The sequence below is a fragment of the Podarcis vaucheri genome, assembly GCF_965113315.1.
Source record: "Podarcis vaucheri genome assembly, chromosome: 13".
NCBI classification, from domain to species: domain Eukaryota; kingdom Metazoa; phylum Chordata; class Lepidosauria; order Squamata; family Lacertidae; genus Podarcis; species Podarcis vaucheri.
Window position 1 is genome coordinate 41,476,447 of NC_138751.1, and position 20,333 is coordinate 41,496,779.

At 46.0% G+C, this 20,333-nt stretch overlaps 1 protein-coding gene across 3 annotated transcripts; it reads left to right on the forward strand.

Moving 5' to 3' along the window:
* The first annotated feature begins 207 nt into the window (after positions 1–207).
* ODAD4 (outer dynein arm docking complex subunit 4) lies at positions 208–20,088 on the forward strand. 3 transcript variants are annotated; one of them, XM_082194896.1, is made up of 12 exons: positions 208–385; positions 1,558–1,689; positions 2,197–2,350; positions 3,390–3,451; positions 3,907–4,066; positions 5,699–5,923; positions 8,574–8,781; positions 10,983–11,069; positions 13,272–13,468; positions 15,886–15,986; positions 18,125–18,203; positions 19,500–20,088. In XM_082194896.1, exons 1-12 carry the CDS (start codon positions 272–274, stop codon positions 19,814–19,816), a joined length of 1,836 nt encoding a protein of 611 aa, XP_082051022.1. In that variant the 5' UTR covers positions 208–271; the 3' UTR covers positions 19,817–20,088. The 3 variants fall into 3 exon arrangements, with proteins under 3 accessions (XP_082051022.1, XP_082051021.1, XP_082051023.1); XM_082194895.1 differs by having other exon boundaries at positions 209–385; positions 19,494–20,088; XM_082194897.1 differs by having other exon boundaries at positions 209–385; positions 19,503–20,088.
* The last annotated feature ends 245 nt before the right edge of the window (positions 20,089–20,333 follow it).

Genomic DNA, 20,333 nt, shown 5'->3' on the forward strand with positions numbered 1-20,333 from the left:
CCAGGAAACAAGCGAATGGCCGGCTTAGGCAAAGACCAGAGACAGGAAGACATTGGAACTTTGGTGGCAGCAGCACGAAAAGGAGGCGGGGCATTAGCAAACCAATCAGAAAGCGGTACACTAGAGCTCCTCCTCCCCCGGCGGTCCTACGCCTTTCGCTTCTAAACCTTCCGAGCTTCCGTAGGGTTCCCGGAAGTGCCGCGGTTGCTAGCCTGCAGGTTGCTAGGCAGCGGCGTCGCGTCTCACTTGGGCCTTGCCCGGCTCCCAGGCAATGGGGGACTCGGAGGGCGAGGTTTTGCGGGGGACCTTCCCCAGCCTCATGGCGGAAGGGACGATGCTGAGCCGGCGCGGGGAGCTTGCCAAGGCGCTGACTTGCTACACCTACGTGAGAATTGGCCGTGCTCGTGGGGCAGGAGGGGGGGGTGGGAAGGGAGGGAGGGGGCGAAGCTGGTTCGTGAATAGGAATGAAGGGAGGAGGGGACGTTGCCGCTGGGCACTTGGGGGTCGAGCTGGTGGTGTTTATCGCATGGCCAGGCATACCTGGGACCCTCAAATACGAGAAGAAGCGCCTCCCCCCCCCATAGCTGCCAACTTTTCCCTTTTCTTTCGAGGAATCCTATTCGGAATAAGGGAATTTCCCTTAAAAAGGGGGGGAAAGTTGACAGCTATGCTCCCCCCACATCCTCCAGATGTGGCCTTTGAGAAGCCCGATGTGTCCTGAGGGTATAAGAAGAGCCTTGCTGGATCAGGCCGGTGCATTCATTCATTCATTAGTAGAATTGTAGAGTTGGGAGGTACCCCCAAGGGTTACAGACTCCGCTAACCCAGAAATAGTACCTTGGGTTAAGAACTTTGCTTCAGGATGAGAACAGAGATCGGGCTCCAGCGGCGCGGCGGCAGCGGGAGGCCCCATTAGCTAAAGTGGTACCTCAGGTTAAGAACGGACCTCCAGAACGAATTAAGTTCTTAACCCGAAGTACCACTGTAATGGGACGCGGGTGGCGCTGTGGGTTAAACCACAGAGCCTAGGACTTGCCGATAAGAAGGTCGGCAGTTCGAATCCCCGCGACGGGGTGAGCTCCTGTTGCTCGTTCCCTGCTCCTGCCAACGTAGCAGTTCGAAAGCATATCAAAGTGCAAGTAGATAAATAGGTACCGCTCCGGCGGGAAGGTAAATGGCGTTTCCATGTGCTGCTCTGGTTCACCAGAAGCGGCTTAGTCATGCTGGCCACATGACCCAGAAGCTGTACGCTGGCTTCCTCGGCCAATAAAGCGAGATGAGCGCAGCAACCCCAGAGTCGGCTATGACTGGACCTAATGGTCAGGGGTCCCTTTACCTTTACCACTATAATACAGGATCCATTGCTAAGAAATGGGGAATAGTGAAGGAACTGTGGCTTGCCAAATGATTCTTGGCAGGATAAAAGCACATCCCAGTTTGTTTGTTTTTTAGCACACCCCAGTTGTCATCTACGAAATGTTGGATGGTATATAATGATCAGTTAGCAGTTGTAAGTATACTTTTGAGACTGGGCATCATGTTTTTGTGTGTTGCTAGGCCCTGCAACTCCAGCCAGGTGACAGGAACTGCCTTGTTGCCCGTTCAAAATGCTACCTGAGACTTGGAGATACAGAAAACGCCTTGAAGGATGCTGAAGCCTCCTTGGCAGCTGACAAAGGGTTTACCAAGGTAAGTAACCAAAAGGTGGAAAGGCCTGCACCAACCCAAAGGGTTCCCTTTCAAAATTTATTGTGGAGTATCTGGTTTGAAGGTGGAAGGGAGTTATGGTTCTGTCTCCCCTCTTTTCTTAACCTAGAAGGAAAGAAGGGTAACTAATAACTTCCATAAAAGAACCCAACCTTCATGTCATTCTTTGTTCTGCAACTATCTTTCTAAACCATTTGGCATATTAACCAGGTTAGAAAATTCTGTTGCAAGCAAACCAGAGCAGAGGTTCAAAGGGACAGTTGGATTGGAAGGGAGTCTCTTCAGTGGACTTCAAGCTAAGACCCTTCTTCAAGTTGTCCACATCTCAGAAATTATCAAACTGGGACAAGCAAGCTGCTTGAGTGCATTTCTTGAGGATGGTATTTTCTGTTTACTCATATGAACAAGTTTACAATATATAGCTCTCTTATTGTCTATCTGTTGTCTTTCCCCCCCCCCCACCCCCAATATTTTTCCTCTTTGTTTCAGGGCCTATACCAGAAAGCAGAGGCATTGTACACTATGGGGGATTTTGAATTTGCCTTGGTCTATTACCATCGAGGCCACAAGATCCGCCCAGAGTTGCCACAATTCAGACTGGGCATTCAAAAATCCCAGGAGGCAATTGAAAATTCTGTTGGAAGTAAGCCATGTGATTTTCTATTAGGGGATGGAATCTAATTGACTGCTAGACCTGAGCTTCAACTTGACTGAGAATGCATGAATAAAAGAGAAACTAACAACAAAGATAATAGGCTGTCTAAACTAGCTAAGCAGAGTGCAAGGCAGAGCAGAGCAAGGACCTTAGAGAAGGCATGAAGGTATTTTGCAAAACCAAGGACATATTTGTATCCCTTTAATTTTATTTGAATTGAATTTAGTCAATAAAGCAGACAGTAAAATAAACTCGAGATCAAACATACAAGCAATCCAACAGAAAATCCTTTGAGTCTTCAAAGTCCAGGTAGAGATTTTATTTTTCATTGTACATCCTATTTTCTTATCTGTGCACAATATTACTGAGCCTTTTTGATGATGGAGCTGGTCATGTGAAGCTCCTTTCAGAAAAAGTCTCAACCTCCAACTTCTATTTTAAAAGGCTTGTGTGCTACAGCAGTGAAAAAAGCAAAATCATTGTTATTAGGGGAGAGATAAAAATAAAGGAAGTACCATAGGCTCTTACAGAAAGCTGTGGTGCATCCGCAGTTGGAATATTTTGTGGAGTTCTGGTCCAGGCTGTTTCTAGAAAAATGTCAAAGCTGAAAAAGATACAGAACGGGACAACTAAAATGATCAAGGAGTTCTAGCCTCTTCTATTGCACGGTTTTCATGCTGTTTCCGAAGGGGTTGCTTGCTAATGTTTTTGGCAGGTGATTTTCAGGGCCTTCCTGACTTCTTGGCTCAGGCGTAGGCAACCTAAGGCCCGTGGGCCGGATGCAGCCCAATCGCCTTCTCAATCCGGCCCATGGACGGTCTGGGAATCAGCGTGTTTTTACATGAGTAGAATGTGTCCTTTTTATTTAAAATGCATCTCTGGGTTATTTGTGGGGCATAGGAATTCGTTCATTTTTTTTCTTCAGAATATAGTCCGGCCCCCCACAAGGTCTGAGGGACAGTGGACCAGCCCACAGCTGAAAAATGTTGCTGACCCTTGTCTTGGCTGGTGCTTTCTCTGTTTGTAGGCCCTTCTTCTGTGAAACTGGAGAACAGAGCAGACCTCTTCTTTCTGAGTCGCCAGGCAGAGGTATGTTCTTACCAGCTTTTCCTAGAATGGGTCTGTGATTCCTTCATTAGGAGGAAATAGAAGATATGGTAAGGAGTTCAAGGCATAGATATAGGTTGTTGCGGCGTGGGCACAGGAAGGATGTTTGCGTCTGCAGCTATTTGGTCTTTCTCTTGCATCACAATAACATGGTTCACACATAACGCTAAACTTTAGCGTGAACAAGTGCTGGTTCCCAGATGGAGAATCTTGACTGCAGTGTTCTTTTTGATCCTCAGGGCTAAGCCATGATCTGGCTTAATGTTACATCTGAATCTGGGCTTGTAGTTTGTCTCCCCCCACAGTTACAGTTTGGTTGCAGGTCATGATTTCTACCTGCTGTGCTGCTTTTCTTCCCACAAGAAGTACTGTAGAGAAAATGATAAGTTTTTTCCCTTGCAAAATTTATTTTTTGCACTTTTTTATGTATGTGGCAGAGTAAAAGAGCAAAACAGAAGCTTCAGGTCAAATTTCCTAAGAAGGATGCAAAGTACCTAGGCAGACAGGAGCCTGTGAGGAATGAGAAAACCGAACGGCAGCTGCTGGGGGAGCTCTACGTTGACAAGGCTTTTCTGGAGAAATTGCTCAAGGATGAAGGTTTTTGATTACTTCATTTGGCTAATGCTGGGCTTGGGAGTTTCAGGACTGCAAATGTCATCAGGCAGTCGAGCAATTATAACCCCTCTGTGAGGCTGACTGGGTATTTGCAGGAATGCAAGGTTTCTAAGGGATTTCCTAAAACAGTCATTTTCAAACTCTTGTTTCTGGGCTCTTCGATTAAAAAAAAAGACCAACAAACTTCCTCAAAAGATGGCTTGCTCACTGTATTGGTCTTCCCCTGCAATATGAAACCTTAGAAATGTATTACCAGTTGGATACATGTTTGGTTCATGAGGGATGTTGTTGGAGTGCACAAGGCTTAGCCAGTGCTTCATGCCAACTGTGTGAATACCCTTGAACATGGATAGCCAACGTGGTGCCCTCTAGATGCTGTTGGACACCAACTCCCATCAGCCCCATCCTTCATGGCCAGTGGTCAGGGATGATGGGCGTTGTAGTCCAATCACACCTCGAGGGCACCGCATTGCTTACCTCTGCCCTAGAACGTGTCCCAAAATCTTCAACAACGCACAGAGTTTCCTAATAAATGAAGATTCTTGAAGATAAACCACCATGTTAAGGATTGTGATCAGCCTCTGCCTTACAGGTTGTATTGGTTTTAATTGTCACTGGTGCTGGATTGTGTTTTATTATTTTATGTCATTTTGATATTTCTTTATTATAGTACAGTCGTACCTTGGAAGTCAAATGGAATCCATTCTGGAAGTCCGTTCAACTTCCAAAATGTTCGGAAAGCAAAGCATGGCTTCCGATTGGCTGCAGGAAGCTCCTGCAGCCAATCGGAAGCCGTGGAAGCTGTGCTGGATGTTCGGCTTCCGAAAATCATTCAAAAACTGGAACACTCACTTCCGGGTTTCGATCATTCGGGAGCCGATTTGTTCAGGAGCCAAGGCGTTTGAGATCCAAGGCACGACTGTACTGTTTGCTGCTTTCAGAGCTTTCTGGCTGAAGAGTGGCAGGCAAATTCCGAAACCAAAATAAAGACAGTGCTACTATTTGCGGTTTACCTAGCCCTATAGCAGCATCCAATTACAAGTCACAAACATTACTTTATTAGTGAAAATATGGTTACATGCCTTCCCAACCTCTGAGCGGTGCGAGATTCCAGGACTTCCAGGCACTTCTGCAGGACCTGTGTTTCCTTTTGGAAATGAGGCACAGTGGAAACTGTGGTGTCTTTATGATATATGGTTTATTTACCCATATATACAACCTGAGCCTTCTATGGAGGCGTTCGCAGCATCAGCACCCCAAAGGGGTCTTGCTTCTCCCATAGCCAAAGCCCTGGATTCAAGCAGAAATCAGCCGTAGCTTTTTTCTCTGCTTTTTCAACCTGCATCTTTTCCCTCTAGGTCACATGACAGCAAACTATGCCCTTTAAAAAACCAACTTGGGTTATACGGATTAGAAATCTGGTACCCACAATCTCATAACAATATGAAGTCCACACAAAGTGGGGGGACATCTGTGTGTTCCAGCAAAGAGAGGATGTGTCTATAAAGAGGCATCTTCCCTAAGCCAGTCATATATATGTAAATACTGTAACGTAAACTCTCCCTTTTTGTTTGTTTTTTAAGCTGTCTGTCTCTGCCTATGGTCTCCCTGCAGACTTGACCAGAAGCACCACGAAGCAAGGGGTGACTGTTGGACGCCTGATCCAGGAAGGGCTTTCCTACCTTGATACCCGCACAGATTTCTGGCAGCAGCAGAAACCTATCTACGCCCGGATCAGAGACCGCAAGCTCATGCTTAAGAGATGGACAAGAGATCAAAAGCGGAAGCCATCCGAGGTGGCCAGATACATCTTAAAGAGCATGGAGGACATTGATATGTGTAGGTGGCTCAGTTGAAAATGTGCTGGCTGTTTTTTGTTTTTGTTTTAAACATTTGGTTACAATTATGCACAATGAAACAAAAAGAAGGGGGGAATGCAAATAAAAGGCCCCATGCATGGTTTCTTTGTTAAATACACCCACAAGGTTATAAAACATGAGGGAGCACCTATAAATAAGAAAACCATATTATTATTAGTATTAGTATTAGTATTAGTATTAGTATTGCATTTCTTTCTTTCCCCTGTTTGTTTGTTTAGACAAAGCAATAATCATAAACAAATAAGAATAAAAATGTGCACCCCACCACCAAGAACATTCCTTTGTAACTATCCAACCTCCCAAAATTTCAACACCTCTTGCGATGGTTTGACCCCTTTCCATAATTCTATGAACACCTTCCATATCTCCTCAAAATCATTTCTCCTGTGTATTCCCCATCTTACTTTGATGGCACATGTTAATTTATCATGAATAGCTATAATCCCACACCTCTTTATACCGTTCTTCCATTTTATATTTAGAATGAACTGATCCACTGGGTCTTGTTCGTTTGTTGAACTTTATGAGTTACTTCTGTTGAAGTTTACAATTTGATACAATGAATAGTATACCTTATTTATTTAAGAACACAGCCGGTTACGTCTCGTGTGTTTATTGATAATGCTTTACGTGACCATAGGTTTGTTTGTTGTTGTTTTGTTGGGAATAGACAGACAAGTCTCAGGCCCCTGTGGGGTAGTGTGGGGAGGCACCTCTCCCTGGGGTGGGGGCAGCTCAGAGACCGGGGGCAGCGGCAGTGGCTCCTTGGAGGACTCCCAAACAGCGGGGAGAGGAGAGGAGGCTGAGGGAACACTCCACAAGGGAGGGTGTTTGAAAAAGGGTGAGAGCTCTGCAGGCAAGGGGTGACATTACTGGGCTCCTGAGTCCCACAGGGGTGCTGCAGAAAGAATGTAGGTGGTCAAGGGAGCTGTGGACTCAAAAAGGTTGAAAACCTCTACCCTAGTTTATGTTGCAAGCTGCCCTGTGATCTTTGGATGAAGGGCAGTATATAAATTTAATAAATAATGATAATAATGGCTGCCACCAATAGCCACATGGTAATTTTTTTGTAGTGAAGTTATTGAAAATGCTTGTCCCATAGATTCAGGAGTGAGAGTTGTAGGGTCATTGGTAGAGAAGTCTTTAAGATCTTAGACGGTTCCTGATACACAGGAGTCAGAAACATTTTTAGAATTCCATTTACTGGCCAATACGGTAAAATCCAAGTCTGTTTCCCCAAAGCATTTTAAGACCTGTGAGGGGTCCCATTGATTTAATCAATTCCCTATATATATAACAGAAAATATGCTGACTTGAAATAACAGATATTAATGGAGACATTTGTTTGCCCCATTAAATAAGAATTGAATTATAGCACTCTAGGTAGGATGTTCTGAGCATGAAAATGTACTTTTCTAAACTCTCACATTCCACAAATATATATAGGCTTCAGAATTTCACCTGACTCCTGTATTAACTGAGCTTAGACCCCGGAGGTGTAAAAAGTAAGGTGTTGTGTACAGTGGTGCCCCGCAAGACGAATGCCTCGCAAGACGGAAAACCCGCTAGACGAAAGGGTTTTCCGTTTTGGAGGTGCTTCGCAAAACGAATTTCCTATGGGCTTGCTTCGCAAGACGAAAATGTCTTGCGAGTTCCTGCGGGGTTTTTTCCTCCCCCCCATTTTTCCCAAGCCGCTAAGCCGCTTATCAGCTGATCCTAAGCCGCTAAGCCGCTTAACAGCTGATCCGCTAAGCCGCTTATCAGCTGATCCGCTAAGCCGCTTATCAGCTGATCCGCTAAGCCGCTAATAGCGATAATCCGCTAAGCCGCTAATGGGCTTGCTTCGCAAGACGAAAAAACCGCAAGACGAAGAGACTCGCGGAACGGATTCTTTTCGTCTTGCGAGTCACCACTGTATTTAAATTCTTGCTAAACAACAAAACCAGAGCCAGTACCTGTTAGCGGATTCTCTGGAGGTAGCCTCTCTCTTATTCTGTAGGGACCCAATGAAATATAGAACAAAACAGACTCAGGTTGGTCTATGTAGTCAGGTCACTTTCATAGATTGAAAGAAAAGTTGCCTTTTCTTTCTGAACTTCTTCCAGGCATTACAAGGAGCAAGCCCCCAAATCTATTTCAGAAGCCACCAGAGTTTCTGCTTGCATTTGCAGCAACTGTTTCCCTCTATGATAAACAGTAGATTACATAAACATTTGGTAAACGTATCTCCAGGTAAAACGGACTCTGGTGTTGAGAATGGGAAAGACCTGTACCTGAACTATTGCCAGTCAGAGTTGACCAATAAGAGAGACCAACGATCTGACTCCTTACATTGAACTGTAGACAAACCACAAGAAAGAATTGTCTTGCTGGATGAGGCTAAAGGTCTCCTCCTTGTTTGGCATTCTGTTTTCAGTAGTGACCTGGCAGATGGTAGGAGCTGATGTAAGTGCTAGCAAACAAGATGGATAGTGAAAATGGGTAATGTGAGATGCCATTTTGGAGGGGGAGGGTGTCCAAATTTGGGATATCCTAATGAATTGGGGTTAGTTAACATGCATCATATGAGCACACACTTTCTTCTTCTTTTTCTTCCCTTCCCTGTCAAGTGTTGACTAGCGGCAGCCCTGAAAGAAGCTGCCAGAAAGCTGAACAAGTGCTGAAAAAGATCCAAGGCTGGTCTGACGAAGAGATCCCCAACAGGAGCGAACTGGTTGGAAACCTCTACAGCTGCATTGGAAATGCTCAGATCGAGATGGGGAACATGGCAGCAGCTTTGCAGAGCCACCAGGTGGATCTGGACATTGCAAAAGAAAAGTAAGGAAGGGCAGCTTACTCCTTTTGAGGGCTGCTTGAGTGCCCGTCCCATGCTGCCATCATTTAGCCATAGCTGTGTACTCTTTATTTCAGGACAGGAGTTCGGAATGTGTTGAATTGTTCAAATCTCAGTTTCTGCTGGAAAAAAGAGGGGAGGGGAACACTTAGGGCTTCTAGCCCTTATGGTTGTGTAAAAAATGTATGCAGGCAGTCCCTGGTGATATCTTCTGAGCTGGAGATGACAGAATTGGGCCTAGCTGTTGGCACAAGAGGCTCCGGTACTCTGTACAGCTTCCCCAATCCAACAGAGTTGGAGAATCTAGCCCAGGGGTCCCCAAACTAAGGCCTGTGGGCCGGATAAGGCCCAAGCGACTTGTTTATCCTGCCTGTGGAGACCCCTGCTGCCGCCGCCCACTCTTACCAGCGCTGCGCCGCCTGGCTGCCCACTTCCAGGTCGGAGGAGCACAGGGAATAGCTTGTGCACATGCGCAAGCGTTATTTGCGCATGTGCAAACCTTATTTCTGGTGCACCTCCGGGTCGGAGGAGGCCCGTGCACATGCGCACAAGCTATTTCTGGTGCTCCTCCGACCCAGAAGTGCGCCGAAAATAGCATGTGAGCACGCGTATGGGCACGCGCTCCCCCAGCCCGCTGCGCGATTGGCGCTGGAGACACCGGCCTGGGGCGTGGTAAGTTTGCTGGCCCCTGATCTAGCCTGACAACCGGTTCCACAAGCTCTCCCCATCCTCTTCTCTCCTCTCTCCTATTCTTTGTTCCAAATGCCTGCGTCTTTGAAAACCTTGTTTTCAGGAGCAGGATAAACAGAGACTGGCAGATTTGTTTGTGTTTTTCTTAGAAGGACACACGCTTACCAGCATTTCGAATGTTAGTTTAGTATTGCAAGATTCAGGTAGGTAGCCGTGTTGGTCTGACGTAGTCGAAATATATTTTAAAAAATTAAAAATTGTCCAGTAGCACCTTAGAGACCAACTAAGTTTGTTCTTGGTATAAGCTTTCATGTGCATGCTAGGTTATTTCTCTTGCTCAGGGCTTACATCAGAAGGCCATGAAGCAGGGGTTAGTTGCAACGTCAGCCACGGCTTCCTAGTAGCTGAGCCCATAGACTGGGTGCTTGGAATAAGAGGCAGGTAGAGGGGAGTGTGTGGGGATGGGGAGGAAAACTAGCCACAGGAGCAAGTGCATTTCTAGTTCACCCAGGGCATGGTCTCAAGTCGATCAGGTCTTTGTGTCTTTAGTTGGAGACCTTCTGGAAACAATAGGGAACTATATGTATGCTGTCTAGAAGGAAAGCTAGGATACAGACTACCCATACTGTCAGTATTAAGTTGCCTTAAGTTGCCTTCTTCTGACCCGTGAGTACCAGTCTTTCCAGAATTGCTAGCACTAGGGTTCCAGTTTGTAATAATCATCATTATCTCTGGGTGAGCCATGAAAGCTACTCATAGAATGATTGCGCTCTCTAGTGGCTAAAATGTTTAGGGCAAGCCATTAAGTCAAAGTCAAATCACTATTCCTTGCCATATTGCTCTCCCAGAATGTGAGTATCCAAATCCATAGGGATACCCTCCCCCAGGGAAGATGGTGCTCCAAGCAAGGTACAGATCTGTTCCAGAATCCCTGACCTACTGCGAATAAATAACGTTTTAAAATCAGCCTCTTCCTTTCCTCCTTATACACTTGTTTCCTGCTTTCTTAGTAGCTTTCTTTCATTTCTTCCTGGTTCAGCACTTTAGAGTAGAATCCAGCAGATACCTGCTGTGTCCTAATGTCCCTCCATTTCATACCTTGTTCCTTTGTTGTCCACTTCTCCAGTCAGATTCATGATTGGAATGGCTTTATCACACACCAAAAAAGCATCGTAGCATTTTAAAGATGGCTCTGCAGCACAGTTTTTGGGTAAATTCCCCTGTGCCTATATTTTAGATTGAAAACGGCTTGTGGCATGGATCTCCCACCTTCTTCGTTATCCTCTTTAAACTCACACACACACAGAGCTTTTGTTTGGTCCATAGACCTAAAATCCTTTAACCTGCTACAAGCACTGACAATGAACTGTAAATTAATACATACAGCTGGGGCAACATACAGGGGCTGGGGATGGAGGGTAGGTCAGAAACCTCTCGGGGAATTTTGAAGTAGCAACCCAGCTTTCAGATCACTTATTTTTGCTTCTTCTTGCAGCAACCTGACTGATGCCATCTCCAGAGCCCTTGACAATATTGGCAGAGTGCATGCCCGCATGGGCAACTTCCAGAACGCCATTGACACGTAGGTGGAACCCAAAGAAAAATAGTCAAGCCTCCATGCCTCTTGCATATTTAAGGATGGTCTCCTAACGCATCTGCCTTACCTTCATTCTGTAAACTGAAACTGCTTTTACTCTCATGGTTTCCTTTCAAGGGATTTTTGGAGCTGTAGCGTTTGGAGAGGATGAAGGACCTTCGACCAGCGGGTGGCCAGCCGCCCCACAAATGTGCTGCTCCTAAATCTTTTGAAAGAAGCAATGGCATATTTGACACATACATCTTGACACACAGGGATGATTTTCTCCCATACCTCTGCTACATGAGAATGAAGGGATGGGAGTTTCGGGGGTTGAACCATCTAGATTCTACAGAATGTCATTGACTAGGGAAGGGATTTCCCAAGGGGTGAGGGGCGTTGAAAACTGTGAAGGCAGTGGCGTAGCGTGGGGGGTGCCAGGGGTGCCGGGCGCACCGGGCGCAACATCTGGGGGGGCGCAAGTCCAGAGGGAAGGGACAAATTCCTTCCTCCGCCGGGCTCCCCCCCCCGGCGCCGCCAGCCTTGCGCCCTAGCGCGCGCGCCCCCCGCCGCTGCTGCGGCTGAGCTCCACTCACTGCTCGCAGGAGGAGCAGCCGCTGCAGCAGCACCGACGCCGCCACCGACGCCTGGCCGGGCACAGGCAGCCTCCGCACCCCGCCGCCGCCGCCATCCCCTCGGCCCAGCCACAGGTGGCGGCTACTTCTGCTGACTGGGAGGGAGGAGAGCTCTGAGGGGCCTCGCCGCGCCCTGCGCTGCCCAAAACCCTCTGAGAGGAAGCCGGCGGGCGGGCGAGGATCTCCTGGCAGAAGGGGGCGCCGCTGGCTCCGGCTCTGAGCCGCGGGGGGGGGGGGCGAGGACGGAGCACGGCTGGAAGCCCCCGGACCCGGCCGGGAGGAGGAGAGGCGCTCGCCAAGCCCGGATCTGGAGCTCCACCTACAGCCCAAGGAGAGGAGGGGGCGGGGAGGCGCCCGAGGGGAGGGGGCTTCGGCTGCCTCGGCCCGCGGGGGCTCCGCAAATAATAAATTTAATAAATCCCTGCTGAGCCCTTGGGGGGGGGGTCCTTCGCTCCTTCGCTCGCCCCCAGCCCCAGTGGCGTAGCGTGGGAGGGTGCAGGGGGGCCGGGCACAACATCTGGGGGGGCGCTCGCACTCGAGTGCTAAAATCCACGGGTTAGGGGGCGCAAATTACTTGCCTTGCCCCGGGTGCTGACAACCCACGCTACGCCACTGTGTGAAGGCCAGGCAGGTACAAAGAATAGAAGGGTACAAATAGAGGTGCCATTAGTTGCCATCTCTCTCTCCCCCCCCCCATCCCACCAAGTGCCTTTTGTCTCCATCCCTGGCCTGCTGGGTACCAATTCTTAACTTGGGGATGGGAAATCTGTGGCTCTGCAGATGTTGCTGGTGAATAACTTCCCATCATCCCTGAGCCTTAGGGGGCCTGACAACCCTAAGTAGCATCCATAAGCAAATGGAAAGTTGGGGCCAAGATCCTGTGGAGGGCTGAGTGCACTCTTAAACGGCTTTCGCAATGCATACCTGAAAGAGAGTCTCCACCCCCATCGTTCAGTCCGGACACTGAGATCCAGCTCCAAGGGCCTTCCGGCAGTTCCCTTATTGTGGGAAGTGAGGTTACAGGGAACCACAAAGAGGGCCTTCTCGGTGGTTGCGCCCACCCTGTGGAACGCCCTCCCTTCGGATGTCAAGGAAATAAAGAACTATTTGACTTTTAGAAGACATCCCTTGTACAGTCATACCTCGGGTTACAGCCACTTCAGGTTGCGTTTTTTTCGGGTTTCAGACCACCGAAACCTGGAAGTACCAGAACGGGTTACTTCTGGGTTTTAGCGGTCATGCATGCGCAGAGGCGCTAAATCGCGCTTTGCGCATGCGCAGAAGCACCAGATCGCAACCCGCGCATGCACAGACACAGAGACATGGGTTGCGAACGCTGCAGGTTGCGAACGTGCATCCTGTATGGATCACGTTCGCAACCCGAGAGTCCACAGTATAGGGAAGTTTTTAATGTTTGATGTCTTACTGTGTTTTAATTTGTTGGAAGCCACCCAGCATAGCTGGGGTAACCCAGTCAGGGAAGAAGCCCTGGTCTTGAAAGAGCCAGGAAAGCTACTCTCCATTTTATTTTATTTCCACGGTTAGTTGCAAAATTCTGTTTTATTTCGAAAAGCTGGGAAGAAAAGATTCCACTTGTGAAGAGCAACCTGGAGAAGACTTGGCTGTTCCACGAAATGGGCAGGTGCTACCTGGAGCTCAACAAAGCGGCGGAGGCTCGGGACTTTGGCGAAAGGTCCTTGCAGTGTGCAGAGGAAGAAGGAGACATTGAGTGGCAGCTCAACGGCGGTGTATTGGTGGCACAAGCACAAGGTGAATTGCTTTGCACAAACCTAAGTAGATTTCTTCACTAGCAGGGTCTGTGTGAGCTCCACAAGGCTCTAGGGCCACTTTCCCCCCCATAGGAGCAGGCTAGGCAATTGCCTGGAGTGCCAGGATCTAGGTGGGGAGGCTCTTTTCCTAAAAAAGAGAGCACATTGGGAGATGACTACTAGAGACAGCTTAGCATCTTGTCAGCTGGTTGTTGGGGTTTTTTTTAAATCTCCTGCATTTAAAGGGACACAATCTCTTATGGATTTCTGTTTGCTGCCTAGAGCATAGACACTTGTTCAAGAGGAAGTGGTGGGTGGGTGGGTGGGGAGTAGCATATTAAGAACAGAAATGAATAAATTATATTCTAGTCAATTCTGTTACACCTAAGGAAGTTAGATTAGCCTTAACCAGAGCCAGGGCCTTCTCAACACTGGCTCCGGCCCGGTGGAATGCTCTGTCTCATGAGACCAGGGCCCTGCGGGATCTAATTTCTTTCCGTAGGGCCTGTAAGACAGAGTTGTTCCACCTGGCCTTTGGCTTGGAATCAGTTTGATTCCCTCCCCCTTTCTTTTTCCTTTCTCCTCCTGTGAAGAAGCTGCATCCTAATGTTTTAATGTTGTATCTTAATCTTTTAAATTGTATTTTAATCAACTTGTTTTTATTATTGGTGTTAGCCGCCCTGAGCCTGGTCTTGGCTGGGGAGGGCGGGGTATAAATAAATTTATTATTATTATTATTATTATTACACTCCTCAGGACACCAGCGTTTGGATATGTTGTGCAAAATTGTTTTCATTTGACATGGGCAGCAAATAATTTGGCAGATCCAGAGTATAGAACTAGAATTCTCACTCAGACCTTGACATGCTGATGGGGGAAAAATTTTGAATGCTTTGGTTCTTGTGCCTCAAACCAAATGGAGCTTTGGACAAGGGCATGCAATTGCTGGGGTGAATGAGAGAAATCAAACAAAAACATTGTGTTGGATCCTGTAATGAGAATTATGCAAATGTCCATCCCCTGCTCCCGAGTTAAAAAGAAAAATCCTTTACAAAAATTTAGTTTATTTTTTTAGTTTTGCCAATTTCTGCCCGGACACTGCTTCCGACAGCAGTATTCTGGGTATGTCTGGAAAATTCCGGATGTATGGCAACCCTATGGTATGGAATATTCACAGTCCAGGATTAAAATGCTGGTTTTATTTTGCTGAAGGAAACTTATGGTTGGACTAAATTATGCATATTTAAAAGTATGTATGCTTATACAGTGGTGCCTCGCAAGACGAAAAGAATCCGTTCTGTGATTCTCTTCGTCTAGCGGTTTTTTCCGTCTTGCGAAGCAAGCCCATTGAAGGATTAGCGGATTAGCGGCTTTTAGCTGCTTTTAGCTGCTAAGCAGCTTAGCGGCTTAGAAAAAGGGGGGGGGAAACCCAGCAGGAACTGGCAAGACATTGTCGTCTTGCGAAGCAAGCCCATAGGAGATTCATTTTGCGAAGCACCTCCAAAACAGAAAACTCTTTCGTCTAGCGAGTTTCCGTCTTGCGAGGCATTCGTCTTGCGGGGCACCACTGTATTGCCACCAACTAACTTAATTCACCGTATTTTTCACTCTATAAGACGCACCAGACCATAAGACACACCTAGTTTTTGGAGGAGGAAAACAAGAAAAAAAATATTCTGAATCGCTGTGCAGCAAAAGCAGCAATCCCTCTTGCTGTTCTGGCTTCTGGGATAGCTGCGTAGCCTGAATTCACTCCATAAGATGCACACACATTTCCCCTTACTTTTTAGGAGGGGAAAAGTGAGTCTTATAGAGCAAAATATACAGTAATTTGTTTACAGTGCCAAAGATGGTATCTAGAATATTTTTAGCAGGGAAGAGACTACATTGAACTGAGGTGTATAAAGTCCAGAATTTGTGGATGCAAACTGTGTGGCCCTTTCCCAAATTGTATGAAGGTTCACGAATCTGCAGTTTAGGTTTGTGCCCAGTACAGTAGACGTTACACACCTAGTTCCTATGCAGATATTGCATTCAGATATCTGGAACATCAAGATGTAATATGTGTGCCCAGGGGTTGGGGCAGGGGGGACAGGAAAGACAGGGATCCTGTTTCCCAACCGCACTTCAGTGAGAGTCTGCACACATATAAATTTATTTTATTTGAGCCTTTATTGCTTCATCCTTAGGTCAACAGTAGTAAATGACAATCTCCCACCCCAATAAAATAAAATGAAAGCAGATGGAATATCCTGGGGTTTGGGAACTGCATCTTACATGCCTTATCCTAGAGAGTTCCAGTAATCAACTGACAATATACCACATGTTTATTTGTATAAGTTTCTCTGAAGTCTATATCTCGTGTTGAAGTTAATTATTTCTTGTTCTTCTTATTTTTTAAAAAAAATTAACACACAGTGAAACTGGAAGATTTCCAGTCAGCAGTCACCTACTTTGAGAAGGCTCTGGAGCAGGCGAAACGTATCCATAACGTTGCTGCTATGCAGGCAATCATTATTGTAAGTGGTCGGCTATCACCGGGGGGCAGAGATGACATGGTCAAAAAAGGGGGAGCAGGGGGAGACCAAAGGGACCACAGTGGGGAGAGCAGGATATTTTGTGCATGTTGTTAGGTAAAGTACATTTTTGTGGAAGTGAATTCAATAGTTTAATTGCATGCTATGCGATTAAAAAAATAAAGTACTTTCTTTTGTTGGTCCTGAATCTTTCATTGTTCAGCTTCATCAGATGTTCCTGGGTTCTAGTATTATGGGAAGGAAAGAAAAAGCTTCTCCTGGGCCACACGGTGCATAATGTTATATATGTCTTATCATGTCCCCTCTTGTTCGTCTTTTCTCGAAACTAAAAAGTCCCAAATGTTGTAACCTTTCCTTCCAGGGCAGTTGCTCCAACCACTCGATCATTTTTTTGCCCTTTTCCGAACCTCTTCCAGCTTTATAATCTTTCTTTTGAAGTATAGATAACTGTACATAGTATTCCAACTATGGTTGTAGGCACAGATTTGTATATCTGCGTTTGTTTATTGAGTATTGTGATATTCAGTATTGCATTACAATACGGGCCGTTCTGTTTTCAATCCCTTTCCAAATTATTCCTAGTATGGAATTCACCCTTTACACAACTGCCGCACATTGGGTCAATGTCTTCATAAAGCTGTGACCCCAAGGTCTCTTTCCTTGTCCAGACCTCATGGGCATATATGTGAAATTAGGATTTTTTTGACTAAGTGTGCGTCATTTTACACTTGCTTATATTGAATTGCATTTGCCATTTTACTGCCTGCTCACCATATTTGGAGAGATCCTTTTGTGGTGTTTCTTGTCATTCCTGTAGATTCCTGTCCTGAAGAATTTGGTATCAGCAGCAGACTTGGCTATGTCATTTCTCACTCCTAAATCTAGGTCTAGATAATTGATAAAACGGTTAAGAAGCACAGACCCAAATACCCATCCTTGGGGAAATTCCACTTTCTACATCCTGCTAATGGGAGAACTCCCCATTTATTCCTCCTTTCTGTTTTCTGTTTCTTAACCAATTACTGATCCATAAGAGGACCTCTCCTCTTGTTCCATGACTGCTAAGCTTATTCAGGAGTCTTTAGTGTGGTACTTTTGTCAAAAGCCTTTTGATAATCTAAGACAGGGTTTCCCAAACTAGGGTCTGTTTTTGGACTACAACTCCCATCATCCCTAGCTAGCAGGACCAATGGTCAAGGATGATGGTAAATGTAGTCCAAAAACAGCTGGAGGCCCAAGTTTGGGAAAGCTTGGGTCTGAGCACACAGTTCCGCTGGATCACCTCTACAGTGGTACTTCAGGTTACATACCCTTCAGGTTACATACGCTTCAGGTTACAGACTCCGTTAACCCAGAAATAGTACCTCAGGTTAAGAACTTTGCTTCAGGATGAGAACAGAAATCGTGCTCTGGCGCCGCGGCAGCAGCAGGAGGCCCCATTAGCTAAAATGGTGCTTCAGTTTCAGGTTAAGTACGGACCTCCGGAACGAATTAAGTACTTAACCCGAGGTACCACTGTATATACTTCAGGACATATGTTAGTTATATGGAACCTTCTTGTTAAGTGGTAATATACCTCTGAATACCAGATGCTGGGATAAACTATAGGAGGAGATTGCCTTCATATTTTGCTTGTTGACTTTTCAGAAATATGTGGCCGGTCACTGTGGGAAACGGGATGCTAGACTGGACGGATATTTGGTTTGACCCAGCAGAGATATTTCTCTGATATAACAGCTATGCATTGGTTCTTGTGTCTACCAAGGGGCCCCACATAATTCAAACAATATTACTGATTCATTTATTCCCCCCCCCCATAAATTACCTGACAGTTCATAGCCATGACACCTGAAATTCACCTGATCTGACCTCATCTCTGCTACCCTTTTGCCATCTGCTGGGTTTCAGGCAACTAGGTTTGCACTTTCAGGTGTCTCTCTTCTCTGTGTGAACCTCTTGAAGAAGAAGCAAAACAGGATTTCAGTCCTGTTCGCCCGCCCCCCCCCCCCCCAATAGTCCTATCTCATGGCAATGCCACTATATGCTGATGGCAGTAGTGGGAAGAGGGACTGAGGCCTGACTCAAGTTTCCCATTTAAGATCCCCACCTTATTTTTGCAGGCACTGGATGAAGCCAACAAAGGATTCATCAAGGAATTGAAAGAAGAACAGAGGCTTGAAAGGATGCGTGAGTTGAAAGGTTGGTGCACATACCAAGCTGTGTATAGAGGATTTCAGGCATCCTATGGTCTATCTTCATTTCCAGGGTGTATACACACAGACATGCTATCCAGCCGATTAAGATTAACTGGGTCTGAAGTAATTTGGGGTGTTTGTACAGTGGTGGGCCCGGCATGTGGAGCACGTTTTTAGAAAAACCTACAAGAAAAGGTGCTTCATTCCAGAGTTTAAACCTAGAAAGTGTCGAAACACAGAATGCATCAAGACCCTCCCTAGCACATTTTGAAGAATAGTCCATACCATTTGCCCAGGCATATAATTGTTGTGCTGTCAAATAAAGAAAAGGGAGGCAGATAAAGAAAACTAGTACTTAAAGCCCCTTGCCCTGAACAGATGATGATTACTTCAGGGGCAATTCATCATAAATCCCCCTCCACCTTGTTGAAGCAATAAAATGGCGAAAACCTGAGAACAGGAAGCTTTTAATTAAAAGCACAAAAGCCCTAAAAAAAACCCCTCAGTAGCCCATCTTGAAGAAACAGGCACTGCAATTAGATTTTAATTGGAAAAAATTAACCACAAATCAACTCTTGAAAAACAGTAAGAGAATGGAACACTAAACAATAATACAGCAATTTGGTAACTATCTTGTCTGGACACTCTGCAAAAAGAAGTGACTAAAGGATGGCAATTTCAAGGGAAGGGCTAATGTGTAAATGTCCTTAGGCCCATATAACCCATATGAATAAAATTCATCCAGATGTTTTGAAGTATTGTATCAAGACTAACCTGTAGGTGGCAGCATTTCTCCAGTTTCCTTCTTGTTCTTATCCAGCAAATGGATAAACTCTCTTGTTCTTGGCTAATCATAGGTTTTATAGGTTACTTGAGTTTAGCCTTAAATTTTATTGTTAGCAATGTACTCTGATGTTAGTAGCCTGAGTGTCGTCCTGCATCCCTTTTTGGGAATAATAAAAAAGAGAATTTTTGAGTCTGCCTTACACACCACGCTTCTCCCAACGCAGGAGTCTTCCACATCTCTATTCAAAGAGCAGTCACATTATATCAAAACACCGAGGAGAAGGCACACTAAGCTCTTGCAGAAGTTCTAAATGGGAAGCAAAACCCATTAACCGAGTCTCCCCATTGGCTCAGCCACAAAATTGCTATGATTATAGCCTCAGGCAAACTGCCTTGTTGTCACAGTCTGTAAAATGGGGTGGATGCCATAAGACCATAAACCATGAGGGTAGAAGCGAGCTAAGAAATCCTAGGGAGGATCTTCTCTGAGATTCCGTTTCTTTCCCAGAGTTAGAAGATGAGGAGGAGGAGGAGGAGGAGGAGGAAGAAGAAGAAGAACAAGAGGAGAAGGAGAAGAAGAAGGAAGATGCTGGGGCTGCAGACACAGGAGAACATACATCAAAAAAGCAAGAAGAGGAAAAGGCTGGCAAAATTGAAACTGAAGGAGAGAAACAGGTATCAGGCACGGAGGGCGGAGAGACAATTGCACCCAAGGATGGGGAGAAGAAGCAAGAGGAGGAGGGAGAAAAGTCACAAGGAGAAAGCGGGGGAGGAAGTCAGAAAACAGAAGAGGACGACACAGGAAAGTCGGGTGAGGACATTCCAGGATGAGGCCTGTGAAAGCTTGCCCTTGGGAACTCTTGGTTTATAACTCTGGAAGTGTCTTTTCCATGGTGTCATCTGTTTTGCTCCAGATGTCTTCTCCCCAAGTAACTTCCGGTGCCTTCCAGGGCATTCAAAAATAACCATTTTGCTTTTGGGTAGTTTCAAGGGGGCTCTAAGAATGTAGGGAAAGTTGTGTGTTAGACACCCCAAAAAGCTACTGTTTAGGTAACTTCAGGAAGAAGGAACTGTTCTAACCATTAAAAAGCCTTCAAATGCTACCTGTAGTGATATATTTTGTTTTCACTGACCATCTCAAGCAACTGAGATTAATCTTAATTGCAAGCTAGATAACCGATTAGGAAAATCCTTCAATCAGTTAATGCCATAGTGCTAATGTAAGCAAAGGAACAAGAAACTTTTTTTTAAGATGCTGGGAAGAAGTTCAACTGGTAAGGGCCTGAGATTCACCCATAAATGCATGCTGGGAGTTATGCCTTTAAGCATTCAGTTGACGGAAATACAG